At 41.9% G+C, this 24,921-nt stretch overlaps 2 protein-coding genes across 16 annotated transcripts in view; one reads left to right on the forward strand and one right to left on the reverse strand.

Moving 5' to 3' along the window:
* Nucleotides 1-3,338, forward strand: part of map1aa (microtubule-associated protein 1Aa) — a 44,321-nt gene extending 40,983 nt beyond the window's left edge. Inside the window, exon 7 of the mRNA XM_037096382.1 lies at nt 45-3,338. Within this exon, the coding sequence (XP_036952277.1) occupies nt 45-200 (156 nt within the window). The 3' untranslated portion in view covers nt 201-3,338. The remainder of the gene's footprint in view (nt 1-44) is intronic.
* A 3,630-nt stretch (nt 3,339-6,968) lies between these two features.
* Nucleotides 6,969-24,921, reverse strand: part of ppip5k1a (diphosphoinositol pentakisphosphate kinase 1a) — a 33,949-nt gene continuing 15,996 nt past the window's right edge. The window contains exons 22-31 of one of the 15 annotated variants that reach the window (XM_037094903.1): nt 24,785-24,892; nt 24,516-24,632; nt 24,273-24,413; nt 23,869-23,962; nt 21,211-21,336; nt 15,212-15,271; nt 14,393-14,572; nt 11,707-11,844; nt 11,512-11,625; nt 6,969-10,355 (exon numbers count right to left, since the gene is read on the reverse strand). In XM_037094903.1, the coding sequence (XP_036950798.1) occupies nt 9,742-10,355; nt 11,512-11,625; nt 11,707-11,844; nt 14,393-14,572; nt 15,212-15,271; nt 21,211-21,336; nt 23,869-23,962; nt 24,273-24,413; nt 24,516-24,632; nt 24,785-24,892 (1,692 nt within the window). In that variant the 3' untranslated portion in view covers nt 6,969-9,741. Of the gene's footprint in view, nt 10,356-11,511; nt 11,626-11,706; nt 14,573-15,211; nt 15,272-19,142; nt 19,206-21,210; nt 21,337-23,868; nt 23,963-24,272; nt 24,414-24,503; nt 24,633-24,784; nt 24,893-24,921 lie in introns of those variants that run through there. The other 14 variants (XM_037094888.1, XM_037094887.1, XM_037094892.1 and 11 more) reach the window with 14 other exon arrangements.

The following is a 24,921-nucleotide window of genomic DNA, read 5'->3' on the forward strand; positions in this document are numbered from 1 at the left end:
CTCAGCTGCGTCAGTCCTGACCAATCTCTCGTCTCCCCCCTTAGGTGACGCTGATCCCGACCCACGACACGGAGGTGACCCGTGACTGGTACCAGCAGACTCACGAGAAGCAGCAGGAGCTCAACATCATGGTTCTGGCCTCCAGCAGCACCGTCGTCATGCAGGACGAGTCGTTCCCCGCCTGCAAGATCGAGTTTTAAGATCCTCGTTTCCTGTCTCCCTCCTGCTGGCCTCCCTGCTGTAGATCTGTTTTTAATTGCTCTTCTCTATAGCCTGATATGTGAATCTGTCTCTGCTTTGGGCACATGACCCAGAGCAGAGGCCGGTCTGGATAACTGTCTATTTTTTTCTAGATTTTTATTCATTTATAAGCTTGTCGTTGCTTCCACCATTTGTATTATGGAGGTAGTTTCCTGACAGTAACGTCCTCCACTGCATTATTATTACTCAGTTTTTTTCTCGTCTTTTTCCAAACCCCTCGAGACAATTCTTTGTTTATTGGCTCAGACAACATTCACATTTCTATTGCAAAAGAAAAAAAAAAAACTACAGGAAGCAATATACAATTTTGTTGCTTGCCTTCTAATTGGCCAAAAATCAAAGCACAAGTTTTGCGCACCTTAACGCCAGCAACGAACTACAAAACTAATTTCTTCCACTGATTTCCCGACGCGAAGCCTTTTCACAACACAGGCGATCAAATCAATAACACTTGCTGACAGAAGGTCATCATTACGGCTAATTTTGATCAGATTTACATCCCTCTACATTCCCTTTCTGTCCGTCTACTAAAACAACAACAGTCCTGGTGTTGAACTCTGTTCCTCCTGCTGACATAGTGAGATAGAAAGTGTCTTTTGAGTATATTTAGTAGCGTAGGGAAGACCATATTCGAAGATCTGTATTGTAGTGAAATATGATATTTCTATCTCAAAGTGAAAATCAATCGTTACGCTAAGAATTTCTCGGTGGCTGTTATTTCTTACGGTGAATTTGACAAATACGTTTCACTCTATAATTGTTTCTGTAGTCTTTGATGTCTTTTTTCAGCGTGTTTCCAGTTAACATATCGTTGCCGAGGATCGTGAGGACAACCGAAGGCAGAGGCGGTGATAACAGTTATCAAAACATCACCTGTTTCTATCTTTACATGCAGAACAGCGCTCTGTTCAGAGAGGAAAGGAGACAAAACCTCATATCAGTTGCTGCGTCTTAAAGCTCTTTATACAAAAGCTGTGTTAAAGAATGAAGAATGTATTCCACTCCAACAATAGGAACATGTGGTTGCGAGGAGAGATTGTGTTTGCCTGGCTGATGGACGATGTGATGGTAGAGGTTAGACAGTCACCCACATGTGCCTTTCTGTCCTGCCGTGCTGGAAGGGAAGTGAAATGTGTGTTTTAACGTCGTAGAAGTTTCAGTGTGCGGTACATCACGGCTCTGAGGCCGAGGCCGAGGCGAGCTGGTCTCCTCTGTTGTTGTGAGTCCTGTCGGTGAGAACATCAGTGCACAAAAAAAACAAAAAAAAGAAAGTCCGAGTTGTACATATTGAGCATAAAATGGCACTTTTAAAGCACCAACTCAGTATTTCAGACGTCACATTTTAAGATTTCCTGGAGCTGCGCCACTCGAAGAAGCACAAACAGTAAAACCAGTGTGCAAAACTTTTTCTCCGCTTATTTTCAGATCAAACAACATAAAATGTACAATTACAGAATTTACACCGAGAACTACACCGTTAATTTTTCTTGGAAATATAGTTTGAAATTTGTTTTTCAGCCACGATCACCTCAACGTACACGTCTTGTTTTTTTAATTCATTTTTTTTTTTTCAGGCCCTTTTCTTTCCTTCAGTGGTGAATCAGTGGATGTTTTTAAGTAACACTTGAATAACTTAATAGTATGTGTAGATGTGTTTTAATTTGATATTGATGATTTTTTTTTAAATATTTTGATAAGTTTTGAGTAATTTAATAGATTTTAAAACCAGGAAGAAAACCAACTAACACAACAAACAACAGGACCAACACACTTCACAAGGGTTGCTATTTTATGATCTGCAGTAAAACTCCAGATATTCCTCTGTATGATATTTTACTCCCATCTAGTGATGCATGTACAACAGATGCATGTTCATAAAGGCTTTTTAAAAAAAAAACAAACCAGAGGGCTGCAGGGAGCGGAGCCCGACCCTTCAGCGGCTCCAGCTGAATGTGAAGATGCAGATTACCTTTACGTTCTCCGTGGAGGACTTTCGATCTCCTGGTTGCCTTGGTTACTGTGCATCATAACGGTGACTCATCAGGTCACACGCCGGCAGTAACCACCTCTTACTGTAGCCTGCAATACATCCCGACTCTGTGCAGGGAAGAAAACTTTGTGTGCAGATTAAATCCACCAGTTTCTTTCTTTGGATCATGGGGAAAGAAAATAACCTGTATTCACACGGCGACCATTTCTTTCCTTGATTTTGAATGAATGCAAATAACTTTGACAGCCTGGAAGTGAAATGCACAGGATGTAATCAAATGCTAACGTTAGCCAGGAAGTGGTACTGTCAGTTAACTGGTACCAAATATGTTGTGTTACCTTGAAATACTATATTTTTAGTTCCTAATCAATTATGAAGCAGTAAATTAAAAAGAATTGTCAGCATCGTAGCAAATATTACCATGCTAACATGGGATGCTAGGCTATATATCAAGCTAAATCAACATATGATAACCAGTGGGTGTCTGTTAGACATTAGCTAACATTAGCATTCAGCCACTTCCTAACCACGCATCAGATAAAATCAAACGATAATGTTAGCTAGGAAGTGGTTGAAAGCTACTGTTAGCTAACTGATACCAAACATGTTGTGTTACCTTGAAATTCGGTAAATTATAATTTAAAAAATAGCAAATATTACCATGCTAACATGGGATGCTAGGCTATATATCAAGCTAAATCAACATATATGATAACCAGTGGGTGTCTGTTACATTAGACATTAGCTAACATTAGCATTCAACTGCTTCCTAACCACGCACTGGATAAAATCAAACGTTAGCTAGAAAGTGGTTGAATGCTAACGTAAATGTCAGATTCCAGAGCTGCAGCTTGGTTTGCAGCAACATATTAGTGTTATCCACCTCGAGCGTGACGTCAAAGAAAAAAATGGCCTCCGTGTGTTTACGGTGTGTAATGATTTGTGTCTGCAGATTAAAATGTTGTCAGTACGATAAAGACGTCACAGCGTCTGCCGACATGGAGGAGACAGTGATGTTGAGCTTGAAGTTCCTGTTTCCTGCCGAACTACTATAATATATATATATATATATATATATATATATATATATATATATATATATATATATATATATATATATATATATATATATATATATATATATATATATATATATAAAAAACAAGATCCATTAACAGCTTCTTTGATGTAACTGGGTTAACTGTGATGTCACCCTTTTCATGTTAACCCACCGAGTCAGTCAATGACAGTGTAATCTGCATTCATACTCAACTACTGCGTCACTGTAAAGGCTAATAACCAGAAAACATCACTCACATATGAGCAGACCACTTCAAACCCAGACTGCCAGACACGAGCGACTCGGGTCACTCTCGTCAATACATTTTTATCTATAAAGGATTTCCTAGTATTCACACTTTTCCAGCTTAATATACACACTCACACACACACACACACTTACACACACACATAACCGCTGCATTTTCGTATCGTGCAAAAAAGAAAATAAATAGGAAAAATATCTGTGGCATCAGACTCATCTGCCGTGAAACAAATCCTCATACCGACTGTTGGTTTTCAGTGAGCCCTGCTTGTTACGTGCATGTGTACCTTTTGAGTTCTCCTGTATTGTAATAGCTGAAGAAAAACTGACTTAACATAGAAACGCTATTTTAAAAGATGTATATTTAAGAAGCTAAGCTGTGCGGTACTGAGGAGGCACATGTAACCTGGCTGTGCTGTGCTGTAAAGAGAGCCTCGTGATCGTTTTCTTTCCTCCTTTCTGCTTCATGGTTCTACTTTCATCTCTTGTTTTAAGTGCAATATTCTCTTTATCTCTCTTCAAATGCTTAAAAAAAAAGGTATAAAAAAAAAGAAAAGAAAACAGATTTATTGTTAAAAGGGAAAAAGTGTGGTGAAGACCAATAAAAACATCATTTACTGAAGACAAATGTCTCTTCTTTCATTTCTTGGGGGTCATTATGTCACATGGATGTTTTTATTTTTAGTGTTTAACTTTTACCTTCTGACTGTTTATAGCTGAACAAAGCCTGATCACATGCTACCCTCTGCACTGGTTGCATCTATGGGCACGTTGACCGAAGGCTGATGTTCCATGTTTATCGTTTCTAAAGGTCTGTGGAGCTAAAACATTAACATTTTAAAAACAAGTTCACAGACACAAAGACAGATCTGTGAGCGCTTTGAGCTGAAGGCTAACATCATCATGCTAACAGTCTCACAAATGTTTGACAATTAGCTAGTTGGTGTTAGCTAGGGAAGTGGTTGAATGCTAATGTTAAGGAGCTATCAAATATGTTGTTTTATCTTGAAATATGGCCTGGTGTCCCATGTTAGCATGCTAACATTTGCTACAATACTGACAAATTATTTTAATTTTATCGCCTCCTGACTGATCAGCTACTAAAAAGATGGATAGTGAAAATCTGGAGTGACACCAGGCCGTATTTTAAGATAAAACAACATAGTTCATACCTGTTAGCTAACGTTAGCATTCAGTCAAACCCAGAGCAGTTCACTTTCAAGCTGTTTAAGATGTGTGTTGATAATTCAGAATTAATTAAAACTATCAAAACATGTAACACTATCAGACAGTGATGTTAGCTAGGCAGTGGTTGAATCTTAACGTTAGCTGTCGTCAAACAAAAGATTTATCAGGTGTGAAAGTCTTTAACTAAGTATTGAGTAAATTAGAATTCGACCTGCTGATGGCACCAAATTAGAAGTTTCATGCTGATATCTAATAAATGTTACCACATCTAACGTTAGCTCTTTTTGACCCGTCTGATTTATCTTCCGACCCATTACAGTGTCCCGACCCGCAGGTTGGGAACCTCGTCTGGTTGCCTTGCAGACACCAGTCTTCCCTCCTCGCTGCCTCGGAGAGTGAGGATGATGTCATCCAGTCGAGAAACATCCAGACGGGAACAGTGTGAGCTTTGTTCTGGCTCTGTAAACCCTTTTTCAACGGTCTGAGGGTCCAGAGATCTGCAGGCTGAGCGCGTCCAGGCCCGGCGTTGCCCGTGTGTGAGCCTGATTGTCATGCAAAACCAGCCGAACAGAGACGGCAGTGATCGGTGGAGAACAAACTCCATGTTCCTGTTGTCAGGGTGAGAAGAGCAGACACTGATCGGTCTGTGTGAAGCTGATACCGGGCCGGAGGAAGAACTGGAGGCCAGTTCCTGCTGAGAGGAGCTGCGATGACATCACCTCCCGGGTCACGTGGTCGGGATGGAGATCAGAACCAACAGCAGATGTGACAGTTCCCCTTTGAACAAAGTACAGAAGTATTTAAAGTGCTACATTGAGTTACTCCATGGAGGAATGTAACTAAGGACATTTACTCAACTGGACTTCAGGACAAATTGAGGAACTTACTCCACTCTACATTACACTTTTTACTCCACTACACTTCTCCAGCAGCTGTTGGTACTTTTGCAGATCAACATTTTACATTAAATAAACGTTCGTCTTGTAAAATATGTCGTATTATTACAGTAAAAAGCAGATGAAACACAGTGAAATGCTCTCCACCTCAACCAGCTACATTAACATGTGACTTAAAGGAGCACAAGACATTTTAATTGGAAGAAAAATATCTTCACTGCCTTGAAAACAATATCATACTGTTTTACTTTGTTTATATGTGGCGGACCCTGCCACCAGCTTGTTTATTCACTTCTGAGTTTGAATTTCTTCTCTAAGACTACAGAGTGCTCCTTTAAAGTGTAAAGCATCAGTAATAAGTGTCAAGTAACACAAATATTATATATTAATATTAAATAATGCTAATGAAAAGCTCATGAAATATTACTGATCTCACCTTCACTCCAGATTTACTCCTCCTTACTCCTACTCTGCAGAGGGTTTGTCATGGTTTGGACTTCACCTGCAGAATGTTAACATCCAATCCAGACGCAGGGAACAAGATGACATCACTACGTCACCAAGACACTACGAGGTTTGACTTGCAGATTTCCGGAACCGTCCTGCGCTTTGCATCGCCCGAGAAGACTGTGACTGGTCTAAAGAAAAACAAAAAGCTTTGAAGACAGTTTTCCTGGTGGTCAAACCGTAAGATTACAACACCTCCTGACACACCGGGGCCCAAAGAGCATTTTTCCTGTAAGCTGACGTTGTGAAAGAATCATCTGTGGGAGTGTAAAAGATTAGAGTCACAGCCAACTGCAAAATCATGGTCATAATCTGATCCACTCAATCCAGTAAAATTTGGAAAGTGTAGAGGATTAAATCGTTTTATTCCCATTCAAGTCTGCAGAGGTCTCGCATGTACACGGAACATCTGAGCCTCGAGCTGCTTTTCTTTTTTTTTAAGTATTTTTTTGGCCTTTTTCTGGCTTTATTGATAGTGCAGATGAAGAGCCTGACAGGAAACAGGGTAAGAGACAGGGAGTGACACGCAGCAAAGGAACCCGGGCCGGGAGTCGATCCCGGGTCCGCTGCAGAGCCTCGGCTCATGGGTCGCGCGCGCTACCAACTGAGCTATGCGGTGCCCCTCGAGCGGCTTTTCTAACTTCAAGCGCCACAGAACAGAACTCCACCTCCAACGCTGTGTCCAGGTTCTGCTACACGTCCGTGTGAACACCAGAACCGTAACGGCTGCAGCCGGTCAGGTCTGTGGAGACACTGAAACATCCTGAACAAGGAAAATAAAAAGCAGCAGAGGGCAGCGACAAACTGTTGGGATGTTTTTTTTATTTCGTTTGAGTGAATTGACCCTTTAAGCAAACAGCGCTATGATGTGCACACACACTCACAGACACACACAGACACACACACACACACACACACACACAGACACAGACACACACACACAGGCTGACAGGTCACAGTTGTGTTTTCACCTCTACAGTACAACGAAATGTAACATGAAATCCTGCTGACTCAGCACAGAATTGCACCTCAGCACTCTTCTACCTGAATGACTTCCCAGGTGTGTGTGCACTCCCCCTCCCCCCCATCCCACACACGCGCACACACACACACCTGCTACATTACTGCTCGCCACAATAAAAGCACGTTTAATGTAAATTTCCCCTCCTGTTTGTTCAGTGATAACACGAGAGAGATTAGCTTTCAGATTTTCCCACATCATGAGGTGATTTTACAAAAAATATACAACAGCTATGGTACAATTAAATATCTGATGTGGGTATCAAAAATATCAGACCTTTTTTTTTTTTCATTTTTCAAGATTCAATTTCAAAATAAATATTATTTCCTCTTTCTATCAGTCCCTACTGATTATATTAAATCTTCGATGAGGCTTAAGGACTTTGGCAGTAAGCAGTGCACACACGGTCGGACCTGGAGATTAAACAATTAGCTGGCAGTAACTAAGATTCAGCTGCTGTCATTCAGCTCGTTTTGTTTTGTTTAAATCACAGATGCAGGACTCGACTTATAGCGCTACAGGAGCTCAGCACAGGACAGACGCTGGCGGATGATGAGGAGCAGGAGAGTTTCAGACTGGATTGTGTTTGTTTTGCACTGCGAGTCATTTTAAAAAAGGAAACAGAAAAGTTTCCACAGCGATGATGAAGCACGACGGCCGACTGATGGTGGCAGGTTATCACGTCACCTGACTGTGATGGACGATATGAAAGCTGAAACTTCACTACTGCAGCTGTCCAAGGTGAGAGAGACGCCACACACACTTACACAATTTAAAGCTCCATTAATGAACATCATCATGGTCACAATGAACCAACAGAACACACGAATGTAACATGTTTTCTTTTTCGTCTCTTTTCTCGTCTTACTTTAGCACATTAAGACTCGTCGCTCTCTGCTAGCCTGTATAAATCCTCTGTACACCACCTGCCCGGCACAAAATGGCTGACTGACAGAACACAGTGGAACTTCTGGCAGCTAAAAATGTCAGATATTCTCGTCTGGATTTGTTGGGGAGCAAAACCAGAGCAGAGTGAATCAAATCATCATGGGATTATGATCTGATCAGTCGTAGCTGTTGGGCTGCAGCTGACTGAGTACTTTCATATCGATTAATCTGCTGATTATTTCCATGATTAATCGTTTAGTCTATAAAATGTTAAGATCCCAAAGTGACATTTTCAAATTACTTCTACTGTCTAAAACACAGACTCTTCTTTAACTAAAATAAAAAAAGGGAGGCTGGACTTTGCTTTGTGATCAATAAGTCTCAACTGAAAAATATCAAGGTTTGTAAAAATGTAGGAGAGGCTTAAGAGGCTCTATGTAACAGTTTGTAGTAACTAACATGTATAACAAACTCACGTTTTATATAATATATGAGCAGATTGTAACATGATGTGGAATATTAGACCTTCCTCGTCTCTGTCGTCTGTACGAGTCTGTGGACAGAACCGGTTTCAGGGGTTTGATGCTGCTGAACTGTCGGTTTCGTTGCGAAGGACTCGGGTCAGATTTTCTGCGACAGCCTCGTCTCACTGCATCTCTCAACTCTTAACAATACTTAATGTTAGTTTAGAAATGGAGACTGCTCACTGAAACCAACAATCAGATTCCTGCACAACACAGAGAATCTCTACCTGAAGCTGTGTTCTCTGGTATTTTTTGGTTATAACTTACTGATCACAAAGCAAAGTCACACCTGTCGTAACATGACCTTGGATCCAAAGAGCACCTGGTTTTTGATACCTGCATTCGTGAAGCACAACTCCTTTGCCACTCTGTTGGCATATACTCTTCATTTACTGTCATAAATGATAAAGAAAAGCTGCAAATGCTCACATGCGAGAAGCTGGAACCAGAAAATGTTGGATAGTTTTGCTTGATAATATCAGTTTGTAACAGTGATAACAGCTGGATCAAAGAGCAATTTAACACTTATCTTTGAAAAAAACGTATCACTTACAGCAGCTTTACTCAACCTTCAAAGTAAATGGCAATTAATTTTCTTTAAACTGACTAATCATTGCAGCTCTACAGTTTTTAAGGTGTCTTCTAATATCAGGGCACGGCTGTGGGTCGCTGGGAGTTTTTGCCCCCTAGTGGCCAAACATGGATTGACACAGCTTTAAGGAAACAGTTAGTGCAACAGCATGTTAGAGACAGTAACAGATAAACTGGACAATAAAGCTTCACCTTACAACAAGTGGCTTCCTACACATTAACAGAATGATGAGCTGACCCAGCGGACTCCCGGCGGAGGATCAGCGGCGTCACTGGTGGGTCACCAGCGTCATTTTAAAGGCAATGAACAGCTCGAGGGGCACCTGTCACATGTTTCCCCAACACAGAGCCGAGTGTGAAAACCAGCTGCCCAATCAGTATTACTCAACACACAGTCACTGAGCTGGAGCAGGTGGGAGGTCAGGTCAGCTGTAGCTCAGTACGATGCATCATGACTGAGAGTATGATGATGTAACGTCAAGATAATCCCAGAGGAATTCAGTTTTAGATGTAACCGCAGTAGTTTCTGACAGATATGAGTCTCTGCGGCCCTACGGCTCCGCTGTGTGAGTTGTTCCGACCTCCAGAGGCGTCTCAGGACGGGGGAGACTCTCCGGACTGTCCATCCACAACTCCATCGACTCCTGAGTGTCAAAGAACTCGTCAGGTCCCTCAGGAGACTGAGGCGTCTGGGAGCTGGAGCCCGCCTCACTGCTGCTCTCCCTGAGCTCCAACAGCACAGGCAGAGATCCTGGGAGGCAGTAACCCTCCATCCGACCCAGAGTGAGCTCAGCTAACCCAGAGCAGGGCGGCCTCATGCCAGGATCTGAAACGACACCAGTGATGGTGTCCACTGTTGCGGGAGCCACCTCTGGCCCTTCCTGTGAACACTCAGGATTACCAGTGACAGCGGCGTGCTCAGCATCGTCCTCGGGTGAGTTGTTTGGAGTCAGAGGAACTTCCCCGGGGTTTGGAACAGTGGGGCAGGTTGGGTCGAGGACGGCGGGCAGTGGCTGAGAGGAAATGTTTTGAGAGGAGTGAGTTTCCTCGCTGCTCTGAGGGGTGAGGGAGATTTTCTCGCTGAAGCTGAAGCGTGGAGAAGTGTCTGCTGTGGTGGGAGAGGACGGTCCGGCGCTGGACACTGTGCTGGAGGGACCGCTGCTGTCTGTAGGAACAGAAAACAAACGCTATGAGAGCGAATCACAATATAGACAGAACTTGACTATATATATAGTTAATTCATTACATATATGACTTTTATTATATAACTTCTTCAGACAGGAGTCAGATGTTCTTCCTGCCCACCACAGGGCAGCCCTGTGAGTACAGCAAGCGCTCCCAGTTTAGACGGAAACTGGCTCTTTTGTGTATCTTCGGTAGAACAAGATGTTAACAGCCATCAACAAATTAGTCACCAAAGATTTTAGCCAATTATTTTCCCTTTCCAACAATATATGGGTGGGCAGTTTGGTTTCATGGGAGCCAAGTCATTTCAATGCTTGACAGTGCGAAGTCCCATCTGACGGACTGAACAGTTTTTTACAGTGAGAGTCGTCGTTTCCAGATGTTTTCTAAAGGCAACGTCATGCAAAACAGAATAAAAATGATGATAATCAATAAAAAAAATGTATGATAGTAAAACCTTTAATAGTCAGAGACCAGATCAATCCCAAGTTATGGCAGTGAAACCGAATTAACGCCTCTACTCTCATTTTAAAAAGCATTGTCGTACATCTGCTGTTATTTAACACAGAAGTGGTTTAATTAGTAATTAATCACTCTGCACAGACAGTTATGATGTAAGGTAATATATCAAATGAAACATCTTGATGTGCTCCTTTTCCTGTCAGGCAGACATGACTTCTAAACCAATCCAGAGTCATTCATCCAAAACCAGAAGACCCAGAACTCGACACTGTGAACTGTTTGGATCCAAAACAACGTCAGAGCACATACGTATATTTAACTATATTTTTTTCCCATAATATTAAAATATTGTTCATTAAGTATATATTATCTTCCACCTATTTATATGTTTTTATATTAAAGACTGAATCTAATAAATCACGTTGGTCAAATATAATTCACACCCAAATAAGCAAAACTTTGCAAGGTTTCATCTGCAAGAAAAGTGCTGCGTGTTGGTTCGTTGGGTTCGCAGAGAGTCTGAATAGGTGAAAGAAGAACAGTAACAGAGACTAAACTGTGAGGCTGTAATGGACGACTTGTATTCCATAAATAATCCAGACGTCTGATAGTCGAGGAGGCCAACCTAGAAATGTCAAACCTCTGTGCGAAGGAGGAGACGCTGTGATACTCACACCAAGGAGGTCTGTCAGAACGAGATCTGAGGGAGATGGAGGATGAAAGGACTCTCTGAGGGATGTACGAGTCCACTGACGGCTGGTTGTGTGTGTCAAACATGGCCGTCAGAGCTGCGGGGATAAAACAAGCAGGTCAAGTTAAAATGATGAGGCTTACGTTGATAATGACGTGAATTTGTGTGTGTTTCTAACCTCTGGTCGTTCTCGCTTGTGGATCCCCTGCGCTCTCGCACACGCCGGCGAGGAACTCGTTGACCTGTTTTAGCGACAGCGAGTTGTGCAGCGTTTCCAGAGGATAGATGGACGGCACCATGGAGCAGCCTTCGAAGCCTGCGGCAGAGGAGAGACACGACGCCCGCAGGCGCATCAGCCCTCAGTTAGACCAGGCAGTCCGAAGAGGAGCAGGCAGAACCACTTCACCCAACACCACCGGCCCAATGTCACCCATCCACTACACCTCAACACGGTGCCCCTGTCTCTGAACGGAACCTAACCCGCTGTGAACTCCTGCCAGCCTCTAACGCTTCACTTCCACGCAGGCAAAGTTGCAAAAACCATGCTGAACGCCAAGACAACATGACACCAAATCTCAAACGCCTCAAAAAAACAAACAAAAAAAACCAACACTGTTCTGGTCCCGACAGACACAGAAGCTGCAGCTCACAGTGGTCAAACCCGTCCCGACTGCAGCTCAGGTCCAACGCGTGTTATCGAAGGCAGTTCACCCACTGTTAGTTCAAACCAAGCCACATGTCACCAGAGCCGTTCACAGTCACAAAGCGTCAGCTCGCCTCCATCATCTAAAACCTCAGTGTTTACTGCGCCCACCTGCACACAGTGTGAGTATGCCCAACGTTCAGCAAACAAGCAGGAACCACATGCTGGTTAAAGTCAAGTAGGAGTCTAATTCAAACAGAGCAGCTGATTCCAAATGCACCGCTGAATGTGACGCGTCTCTGTATGAAACATGGTCTCTCAGGCTGATGATAGATTATCTGTGCAGAGCTTTAATCTTCAACTGAGACAGACTGATGTCAAGGTGGCGCTGCTTTGTCAGCAGCAGCAATCTGTTTCTGTGTCACCTAAACATGTAAATATTCATATATCACATGTGTGTCGTCAGTGTGACACTGTGGGGGAAGGTGCCAATAATGTACAGGTTTCTATCTTACACAGTTTTGCTACCGACACCATGTCTAAGGAACGATGAACATGTTCCCTCACAACAACTCGGCGTTTAGTATTCTGGTCTGAACAGGAGAAGCAGGATTTTGCCAAAATAAAATACAGTACAAAGTTTCCTGATTTATATGAAAGACTGAGATTGTGACAGAACGTCTGACGACTTTTGACTCCTGAAAGTTTGATATTTTCTGCTACAGACACTTTTTAGTTCTGATGTCTGGCGCTTCACTTGCCAGATGTGGGTCAAGATGAATTTCTCTGCTCCCATCGTCTTTGTAGCCTTTAATATTGTGCATTCGTCACAGTGTTAACTCATCACTGTGTTCCTGTCTGTTGCTGCTGTGATGTTTTATTTTCCTGCCAAGAAAATAAAGTGACATTTATTTTCGCCATCAAGGCGAACTTTCCTAAAACAAAACAGAGTAACAGTAAAAATGTAAATGATGCGTGTTGTTGTGTTCCTCACAGAGATCATGTTGGAATATTAGACAGAACTTCTTTTTGCAAATTCACAGTGCACAAGCGTTTGTTAATGAGCCTGGTAGCATTGACATGTTCCTTTTTTTAACAGCGAGTGAGAGGAATAAAGAAAGTGGGTCAGACCAGAACACAAAGTCTGAAATCAGAACCTGTGAGGTTTCAAATGTTGGTAAAAATTGTGAGACTATTAATAACTCGCCTCACAGTTTCACTCTGGGTGTCTATCTTTGTTTTTTGTTTTCAGTCTTTCAGTCCATGTGTCATGTTGTTTAATCAAACTGAATAAGACAGTTTGAGGTATTAATAAAAAGTTGCTGTACTTAGCAAAAACCTCAGACATTAAAAGGTCCAGTGTGCAGGATTTAGAGACATCTAGAGACGAGGCTGCACACTGCAACCAACTCAATACCCCTCGTCTGAACCCTCCCCTACAGTGGCTGCTAAAATGCAGAATTCAATTAGTAGCAGTTAGCATTGCTGACATGCTGCCTCTAGTCAATAGGGTTATGAATTAACAGGTGGTGAAATCCTTCCATGTTGCACCTTTAATCCACCTAAATCCTGCACACTGGACCTTTAAGTCAGGTGACAGATGTCTATACATTACAAATGTAAACAATTACTCATTTAATCATTGAAGTTATCAGCAAAAGTGGTAAAAACTTACTGTTCCTGCAGCTCAAATGGTGATGTTTAATGGTTTTAATGGCCTCTATAATTGTTAAAGCACTATTTTTGGATTTTGGACTGTTGGTTTGGCTAAAGAGGACACCTGAGGACGTCAACTTGGGATCTGGGGAACTGTGATGGGGATTTCCTCCTTTGCAGGCATTTAACAATGGGTCAAAAAAATGAATCTAGCGGCTCGCTGCAACCTTTTATATACTCTTACAGAAAATACTAATCACCATGGCTTTTATTTGATTTCATAAAGGTTTAAGAAAAGGTTCACAGTTCGGAGAAAATGAGGGGAAAAGCTTCTGACACCACTGCAGAGGTGGCAAGAATGGCCCAAAAAAACCCAAACAGCTCAAACCGGTCCAGCTTGCAATCTGCATCACCACAGAAACAGGCAAGCATGCAGAAACATCAAGAGGCAAAGCATGAGTGTCAGCCACAGAACAAGCACAGTCCAAACTAAACCGTGAGCAGTGGTTGAACAGGGCGTGAGGCTGGGATGGGGGGGAGATGAAGGGCGGGGCCAGGGGCTGACCGTAGAAGTACTCTAGGGGGTCCTGGCCGGAGATGAGCCAGTTTCGGAAGAGGCGGAGGTGGTAGGAGCACTGGTGGAGGTGGTGGGCCAGCGCCCTGTCCAGAGAGAGGTGGCGGCCCAGGCTGAGGTCGGTGGAGAAACGCCTCAACAACTGGGCCACATGGTGCTCCTCCAAGGGCTCTGAGGAAGAAGAGGGAGAGCGAGGAAGGACAGAGCAGTGGAGGAGGAGGAGGAGGAGGAGCAGCACAAAAGACATGAAACGATAGGACATGAGCGAGGAGGAAAGAAGAGAGAAGGACTGAAGCATGTTACAGGAGTGTGGAGAGAGTTTGGAGGAGCGGCGTAGTTTGTGTATGAAGGTGATGTAAAGGCAGGAAGCAGCCAACAGCTTGTCCTGGCTGCCAAACAGCCACAGATCAGAAGCAGCAGCGAATCATCTCAAGCAACTTTCTGTGATAAAAATCATCCAGAAGTTCAGCAAAGCTCAGAGCAAACACCGAGGCGGGAAAAACATCATGTTGCTCCTCTGCAGCTTCTCAATTTTACTTCTAAATCTGACTGACATTTGAGATCCAATTAAGAGAAATCAACGAAGGAGCAAGTGTTACACAAGACGTTTACAGGAAGCGGTATCAGGCTCGCAACCACCTCAAAGAAAACACTGCAGAAAGCTGTTCAATGTGGCATTCACTTTAAATCCAAATGTCCACATTCAAAAACAATTTGAACAACTGATGTGACTTTGTGACACTGTTGACAGAAAGCTGCAGCTGGACATTTGGTGCCAACACAAAACTGCGTCACTGAGGGCCGTCGTACCTGCAGCAGTGCACCAGACAGGTGGAGCCACTGCTATGGTGGATGTGTCATCTTGTGTTCCTGTGGTGAATAATACATATGAGAAAAGAAAAATACTCATATAGTGTGGGGAGGTTACACGCAATGTATTGTCATGGCATCATTTCAACAGGAGGATTTTATTTTTGGAGTAACGTGGATTTTTTCTTCTTTCATTGTGGTGAAATCTGAGTGTCGTGTTCACATGTTAGTTTTCAATGACTCAACTCACTGAAACTCTTCATGAAAGTGGTAAAAATGTACCAAAACCATTTTTTCCTTCACAATACCTGAATTTTGTGTATCAGAAGATACCATGTACAGATCTGGTACTAGTATGTATGAGCATAAAGTGAAAAGTTTGTTTTAATATGTTACTTTTTCAGATTTAACCAGATTTATACTACAAACACATTATACAGTAGATGTTATGTTATGGATGTGTTTGTAGTAACACAGCTCACTTGTCATTTGTGGATATTGGGAACTTTGAGCAGTATAAAACATGGCTGCATAAAGGACATAATAATGGAAATCTGGATACAGCACCAGAGTCGGAGCCCTGTTCATTCCTCTAGAAGCTGCTCAGTGGCGCATGAAGAAAACAAGGCCTGTCTTCCTGAATATAAAAATCCTCAGACTTTCCAGAGGAGCGCCTCTTTGTGAAGTTCTCTGTCCTGATTGGATAAAGTGGGCAGGGATACCAGAAAATATTGTTTCTCTTTTACTGCTTGAGCTGGAGGAGGAGAAACGTGGGTTACTGACCAAACACTGATTAGTGCCAGAATACAGAGCTATTTAACACTTATTTTAATAAAAAATATCACTCACAGCAGCTTTAATCCTGTGGCTGTTCTCAACCTTCTAAATTATATCTGACCAAATGAATTAACTGCTGATTAAATGGGTCATTTTTTGCAGGGGATCAAAAAATATCCACCATTTCACGTTTTTACTGGGTTGCAAAGACTCACGTACTCACTGGTAATTATAGCAGTGTTTCAGGCTGTACTGGAGGCATTTCTCACACCTGTGTTGGTATCCAAACAACCCCCAGGCATGGATGAACATTTTCACCAGTCAGACCAGTTCAAACAACCTAAACAACACAAAACTCTTCATATTCGTATAAAGAAATAAAGATTATACAACCCAAAAAAAGAGATTCTACGTGACAAGATTTACAAACACACAACTGAACAAATGTTCCCTTTTTAATCCGTTTAAACCAGCCCTGAATGGAAGAACAGGGAAACCAGCCGACCACAGATCACACAAGTGATTCACAACAACATTCAGATCTCATCGTCTACACTTCCATCTGACCGTCCATTCTCCAGAAATAATCCTAAATCAACTAAAGTGGAGACATTCAGTTGAAACCACAAATATCGTCATTACACCTCTTCATTACTAATCGAATATTTGCCCTTTTTCAAGTCTTGAGCACACTGGACAAACATCTGTGCACTGAAACATTGACAGGCATGTGTGTGTTTATGAGTCAAAACAAAACTGACCGATGCTTCTGTCAGAACAGACACAGGAGAAGATGGGATGAATGATGCTTTAACCCTTCCTCTCTTTGTCAATAAGAGCTGATCCTGAATCTGTCAGCCGCGATTGAACCGCATTCGTCCTTAAACCAACATAATACAGGAAGCTTTGTGAAAGAAATGATCACTGAGGGAGTCGTGAAGGTCAGAGGAAGGGTTAAACATTCATGTGCTGTTGGTGGCGTTTGAACAATGAGCTCGATTCACATCCTCTACAATGATGGCAGCAGGTGTGGACTGTATGTAATTACTCTCTTCACTTGCACACACACACACACACACACACACACACACACACACACACACACACACACACACACACACACACACACACCTGTCCATCAGGAAAACAAAAAACATACTGAATTATTGGGTAATGGTGATCAATTTACAAAACTGTATGCAGGATGTTAAACAGGGTTCCCACCCTTTGTTCAGTCTGAAAATCCTTCTTGAGGCTCTTTACGTTGTTGTGCTGCTTGTTATTCATGAAAACAGTGACCGGGGCTGTTAGGGGCTGGTACCGCAGGTCCTACGAGAAACACTCAGGGTTTACTAACTTCAACAGAGAGTCTGCCTCACAAACTAAAGACATTTAATGCAAAACACGACTGAGTTGCATTGGAAGAGTCCGATTCAGATACCTCATTTCCTGCTGTTTCCATTCTGAACCTTCTTTGTCTCTTGCAAGTCCTCAAACTTCATGAGAGTGCAACGTTAATATAAATTGGCCCTTTAATAAATAAAAACTGATATTAGAAAAATCTTCAACATTCAACCTTTTCGACTGTATTAATTGAATAGACTCAAAGTAGCGGGAAGGACACAAACCAAAATGCGTCACTCTGATGAGAATGTTGCTTGAGTTTTGATTTCTCAGAAGAAAGTGAGGTTGTGCCAGAAATAAAGACTTCCTAACTAGATTTACTAGCTTCAAAACAAGATACTGTGACACAAAGCCAGTAATGACTCCCTGTTTACTAAATAATTCACTATTGAAGGAAACAGTATTATCGGTGCACCAGGGTTTCTATTATCTGTTATCGCCTGGGCACAGAGACTAACAGTTACTACAGAACGACTGGACGGTGATCTCGTGATGATTAACAGCATCATTAGTGTTTGAATACGAACCACATGGCCGCTCACACTTCAGACGATGGTCAGAATTAAATTAAATATAACACAAGTGTTTATATTGATAACATACATTTGTTTTGTTGTTTCTGTGATGTGGCAAAAAAGGGACTCACACTCTGTTTTGTTTGGCAACCCTGGTGCTCTAAAATGAATCAATAAACCTCAGTATACCTTTAATATAAAGCTACAATCTATACCTTCAATTTTCTGTTATTTATATAATTATACTAATTATTTGGTTTCAAAGATGGTATTGAGTCTTGACTTTTAAAGGTGTCACAGTCAGAAATTACAGTATCCTGACGTGATTCAATAAACACATAATACTGAAGAGGAATTTCTCAGCTTTGTGTGGGATACTGAAATCTTCCAAGACAAGTGGTATGGCACAAAATGTTTCTGTATGTAAACTCTACATTTAAAAAGGTGAGAAAATTACTGTTAAGCGAGTCTACGCCGGGCAGTGAAGACGCAAGATGAGGATGATGATTAGTTAATGTCCAAAACTATTAATTTTTAGTTTACTATTCCACCATTCCCCAGGAGAGACTGATTTCTCTAATGCTTCAGACAAACCAGACACACATTTAAACTGGACTCAAGTGAAAGTAGGGAACTGCCAAACACTAAATAATGTTACTGACATGTTTCACCGTGGAACAATTAGACTCCAATAGCAAAGGGAAACGCAAGTTTTGCTTAAATGTTTGTGAACTGATGACTGGCACGTTGCTTCAGGATATAAAGGCAGCTCCTGATGAGTCAGTTTATTAGAATATTTATGTTAACTATCTATTAGTTAGATAGACTAAACAGGTAAATGATTCCTGTTTGTTCGTGCTGACATCTGGTGTTATTAATTGGTCTGATCAATATGACGATATTTTTTCTGCTACACTATGAGGCCTTTGTAAAAGTTTGCTGACATTCCCTGTCTCTTAATTTACAGAAATTTCATAAAGTTAATAACCAGTGGGAACCCTGGTTGGAAAGAGAATGTCAGGTAGTGTTAGAAAAGTAAGAGTCCAAAGCATATGGGTAAACAAACAAACAAAAAATAAATTAAATCATTAGAAAAAAATGTTATAAAAAGGGAAACCTGGAATGCTGGAGGGCCATGTGGAGAAAAAAATAACCCAAGGTCAAAAACAAAAGTTTGAAGACATGCAAGACAAAGGGAGGTGGAGTGGAAAAATACTTGAAAGAAGCAGACGTACCATTAGTCGGAAACTTTGCAAACGACACAGAAAATCGTTTTACTGCCGGCATAGACAACAACTCTGAGGAAATAAAAAAAAAAAAAATTCACTAGTGTTACTTGGAGCCACAGTAACTTGAATATCATGTTTTGTCATTTCCCTGTTCTTCTCTAATGTGGGCGCAACCGTGGGAAAAAAACCTACTGTACACAAAAGACTGGTTGAAGATTCAGAACCGTCTGTTCCAGGTGATAAAGAAGCCCTGACTGAAGTTACTGTTAAATGTGTGATGATGTTGGATGCATGGATGGTTGGATGGATGGAACATCTTCTGATGACAACTGGAGATGAAATGTTTGAACTGAGGAGGTGAAGAGTACACACCGAGAAATATAAAACTATGAAAAACAAGCCCAATATTCAGGTCTGATTCGCTCTTCCTGCTACGAAAAAGAACAACAATCCCAGTGAGTAATTCAGCCTCTCTGTCATGTTCTGAGACAACAATGAAATACATCAACTGGTGCTCCTGACCAGGATTAAGATGCTTCAGCATGGAAATGTTTTTTCACCGACATGAAACTCACGGAGGAGCATGCACCGAACCAGCACAATGTGTGCGTATCTGACAGCATCGAGACGAGAACGCCTCTTTTGAATCTTGAGAATGAGGTGTAACAAGATGGATGACAAGGACCAACAGCAAGGCTACATGTGAGACAACCAGGAGGATGGCAGCTGAGAGGAGACTGAGTCTGTGTAATACAACAGTGACACCTACTGGACAACATGACAACAGACATCAATGTCAGCTACACGATCAGGGCCAGTTACAGTGGCCATGCTGCATCATTAATGTAATATCAACCGTCTAGAATTTTGTTTGACATCTGATCTGTTAACACTTACAACCCTTCACTTTCTACCTTTGTAATATGTTCAGAATAGAATAGTGGATGATGAGGATGTAAAACTGCTGTTTGATTTCTGCTTTGAGTCATATTACATGACTGAGTTTAAGAGACTTCAGAATATTTGTATAGTTTCTATTGGAAGTATCATGTTTCTTCTGGCTGTTTGTATTATCAAGTTTATCTTCAGTGTGTAGATTTCACTGTAATCATGTGAACACTGAACAGACTGTTACAGGAAGTCAGTGTCGGCATGGACCATGCAAAACAAACATGGGGAGATCATGACTGTTGAGAATGAGGGGCACTCAACGGACACGCACTGATGAACAGTTGCTTCATACATGCAGTACTTCTAAAAGAAAATAAAAATAAAATCATATCGTATGCTGCTCAGAATGAAAGAGGAGTTTGATCTCCGATTTGTCTGAAATGACAAGTGTGAGCTCCGCTGCAGCCGACAGAAAGAACAGAATCACACACAGAAGTTAAGAAGAAGCTGGAAATGAACTCAATCGATTTGTGAATCGATTCTGAATCGTTGGAGATCAAGATTCAAGATTCTTACATGAACTGATTTGTTCATTCACCCCTAATTTGTTACATTTGCGTCTCTTGATAAAGCTTTTGTCTCTTGCAACATTTCCAGTTGTGTCCTCACCACATGTAACATAAAGTCTAATGTAAATCTAAATCTGAATTCTGTTTTGCAAGTTTTAATGGGCCTGAGGCAGCATATACACAAACTGCAACAAAGAAATACACCAATTTACTAAAAGTGGTGTGGAGAAAAAAAAAGATGAAAAAAAATCCAGTGGTTTGGTGGCTACAATGAATATGGAGTCTAAAAATACATAAATTATTAAAAACATAACTATAAAATACATGTATGGGCATACATGATTTTTATGCCTCACTTTTCTCATAGAGCACATACAGAAATCTTCAAGTTCTCCTGCTGCTATTCTGCATCTACTCTGCTCAACACTTGTTCATACTAAACATATCTACACGACACATTTCTACCTCATGTTTAGGTGCCCAGTTTCCCCAACAGAGTGTCACTCAGCTTGACAGACTAAGATTAATTAGGGGACACATTAGAGGATGTGTGAGACACTGATCTGCTGTTGCCCTGTGCAGGTTAGTGAAGGAGCGCCGTCTCAAACACGTACCGTCTTTGTAGGACAGACTGCCAGTGGAGAATTTTTTGCGATGTGCGCGTGCGTAGTCCTGGAGGTTAGGGGCGCTAGAGGACCCACCTAGGACAGTGGTGCTGAAGAGCCCGGCGCACTGAGAGCCTGCGGGGGGGCGGGGGTGGGTTAGTTACCACTACATATCATGCTGTTACTTAAACAACTAGCAAGAGAGGGACAGCAAGAGAGAAAAAGGAGAAACAGAAAAACAGCAGACAGGCAGAGACAATGACCCAGAGGAGACCATGCATCTCCTTACAACATCTCTCTCCATCTCCTCACAGGAGGCGTGGGAGGGTTCTTAATGTTTAGCCACTTTGTCAGGCTGCGTGGCTAAAAGGAAACAATATGAACAATATGTGACATTATTCAGTATTCAAAAGAGGAATGCTGGTATTTTTAAACATCGGCCCCACGTTGACATGTTTTGGTGTAGAAATGATTCAAATGACCAAAAGTTTTGGAATTAGAGGCTGCAAACGTAACGTAATCCTTTGGGGGGACTGTCAACATTTAAGTGCTTGTTTTTGTCACTGACAGGCTGTCTGAGTGTCTGACAACATTATGGAAATTATTTCTATGGAAAGAAACCTTCTTATTCAAATAAAAGAAATGTTTTTTAACCAAGTCTCAAACAATCTCAAAGTCTCAGTCTGACATATTAGATGCGAGTTGTTATGCCTGATGTCTCATCTAGATTGTCAGAATCAGATGGCATTCCCTCTATGTAACCTTTCTCTCCAACTCTGACTCGTGTTTCCACTGCTGTCTTCCTGCAACAATTCACCTCTGATGAGATTACAGAGCGCTACTTTTGTTTTTGGTAATACAAACAGTTTTCTTATTTAACAAAAATGTACATAACTTCCATGATGTTGTCAGAATACCAAACTGTGCCAGTCAGTGGCAAAAACAAGCACTTAGAATTATATTGCAACCTCTGAAGCCAGCTGAAGGGATCTACTGGACCGATTTCCAGGATTTTGGCATGTATGAATAATTATCACACCAAAATATGCAGCTGTGGGGCCCAGGTTTTAAAAAATACTGGGATTTCCCTTTAAATATGATTTTGTTTCAGAATGAGGATGTCCAAATAGAGAGCATTAAAGAGTAACACAGAAAGTGAAATGAGGCTAAAGCAACAGAATGAGAATGTTCTTTGTGACTTTTCTTTGAAAGATTTCTTCCTGTTTGACTGTTGAACAACAAAAACAAAATGGCAGCTGCTAAAAGAAGTGGCTGTTTTTAATTTAAGGGACTGAAGCCAAAACTGTTTGTATATCTCTGATGTTTAGGATGGCAGGGACTGCACCACTTTATGTGCTTAAAATAACTCAACACACACCCCATGACAGTCATGAGAATATCTACCCACCAAACAACAAAACTGATCCAGCAATGAAACTTGGGGTGGAATTGTCTTTAGTAAGCCAGCACATCAGAGCTGCAGAGTCAGTCCTTCAGTCAGGATTACACTGATGGGAGAAGGATCTGAGGCTTACTGCGATGGAAAGAGGGAGCAGTGAAATGTTAATCTATGGAGCTACATAGAGGTTAAAGCTTAAATGCCTCAGTAGAGTATGTGAACATGTCACCCAGTACAAATGTTTGATGGTTTTATTAAGATTTAATTCACATGAATGGAGTGGAAGATATCTCACACTTAACTAGTTACTTGATGCAAAACAAATGTATGTTGAGACCATCTAAAAACAGCAAGCTCATCCTCCAAACAGTGACAGAGGCTCTCCACGCAACACAGTTTATTCCAGGAGGGTTGTGTTTGCTCTGGAAAGTGGGCCATCGAGTGTTTAAAGCAGGTACTGCCTTTGAATTCCACTTTACAGTTACTGAACAGGAGTTTTGTTGGATGTCAAAATGATTTTTGGACAATATAGTGGACATTTTATCAACAGTTTTCATCCTTCAGGCCATTTGGAGAGCAGTTTTCTTTACAAATAAATGAATGCGTTAGCAAACACATGTATATGACATTTACAGTACATCTCCATCAGGAGAAAAAAGCTGCCTGCATGCATTACAACCCAAAGCGAAAACTGCCCTCCAAGTGCATTTCTACATCAATAGCAACGTTTCCACTGAAAATACCTGAAACGTTTAGTCCCAGGAACTTTTCAAGGAACTAGAAAGGTTCCCTCAGCTTGATGTTTCCTGCTTTTTCCACTCTGAGTGTGATGTGATGTGACTTATTATGCTGATGTAATAAAATAGATTTTGTGCATGACTACAGATGACACTGCCGGTCCATCTGACGTTTGCATTCTTCTGTCAATCAACTTGAAGCACATGAACACAAAACATACGGCTGCAGACGTTTTAAAATGGTGGCTGGAAAATAAAATGCTGCAAGTGCTCGACCAATCATACATGTTCAGCACTGCAAGCCCCACTGCCAAAGTCTCTGAACTGTTGGGAATGACTCCCTCATGAGGAGGGACATTTCTGGGGGTAAAATAACATCATTCAGACCCTGGTCACTGGGGAAGTTCCTGTGGTGGAAACGCAGCTGTTGGATGATAGTGTCTTCCCATAACAACAGTCCTCTACTGCAACCTGTGGCACATGTCATCTATACACACAGCTGCCATGGAAACAGGGCATTATGACACCTACCTAATCCACTTTGTTTCATCTCAGGGGATTGTCGTGAGCAGAGCGAAAAGAGTCGATAACTGCCCACTTTGGAGGATGATGTCTCGGATAGAACCTGGTGGATATAACACACACACACACGCACATAATACTTAGACAGCGGTAACAGGGCAGTTTGAGTCCACTTGATATTATGTACCAGGCTTAAGCACGACTACTGCAGGCTGCCAGTTTGCAGAGTGAAATAATGACCTTGTACGAGATGAGAGAAGCTCTGGGTTTATAAAACAGACTGATTACATAAGTACCGCAAACAATACAGCAGCTCTGTGGAGGCTAAACAGACTAAAGAACTGATGTTTGAGAGTGTTTTCATCGACAAAATGTGAAGTCTTTGTACGACAAGGTGGATTAATCTGCCTCACCTCCATGGATCCAGTCTTGTGATTGCGTATGAGTGGGGACCTCCTCTGAATGGTGATTGGCTCAGACAATGGCACGGCACGGTCGGTCTCATCCCGTGAGAGGTCCTCCAGGCTGCCGGGGTCCGTCTGTTTCTGCCCGTTCTGCACGAGCAGAGAAGAAGAAGAGAAAACACACATTCAGCTGTCTGCACAGAACAGAAACACGGTGGCGATGTTTGGATGTGATTCTACCTGTCGTGCTACCTCTGCAGAGGCGGGCCTGAAGCCGAAGCCGGTCGGTGCGTTCTCCTCCTCCTCGACACCTTTGACACCAGGGCTGAAGTGGAGCTCTACATGGAAGCGCTCCTCTGAGGTGAGGTCCTGCAGGGGGAGCAACAGCGACGTTACAATGATACCATCTCCAGCAAGCAAATGACAGTTTCTGCATAATGTTGCTTTAAATTCTTACCAAGTTTTCAAACTCTTACAAATAAATGGCAGCGTATGACAAAAATAAATCAACTGAACTCTACCTTATTGTTGTCCTCATACAGCATGATGACAATCTGAGTCATATAGTTGAGTTCAGAGACAGCACTGAGGTAATCCATGGCACGCTTCCACTGCTGGTCCTTCTCCTCCTGTCACAGACGCAGACAAAAACTCAGGT

Source organism: Acanthopagrus latus, chromosome 4, assembly GCF_904848185.1.
Source record: "Acanthopagrus latus isolate v.2019 chromosome 4, fAcaLat1.1, whole genome shotgun sequence".
NCBI classification, from domain to species: Eukaryota; Metazoa; Chordata; class Actinopteri; order Spariformes; family Sparidae; genus Acanthopagrus; species Acanthopagrus latus.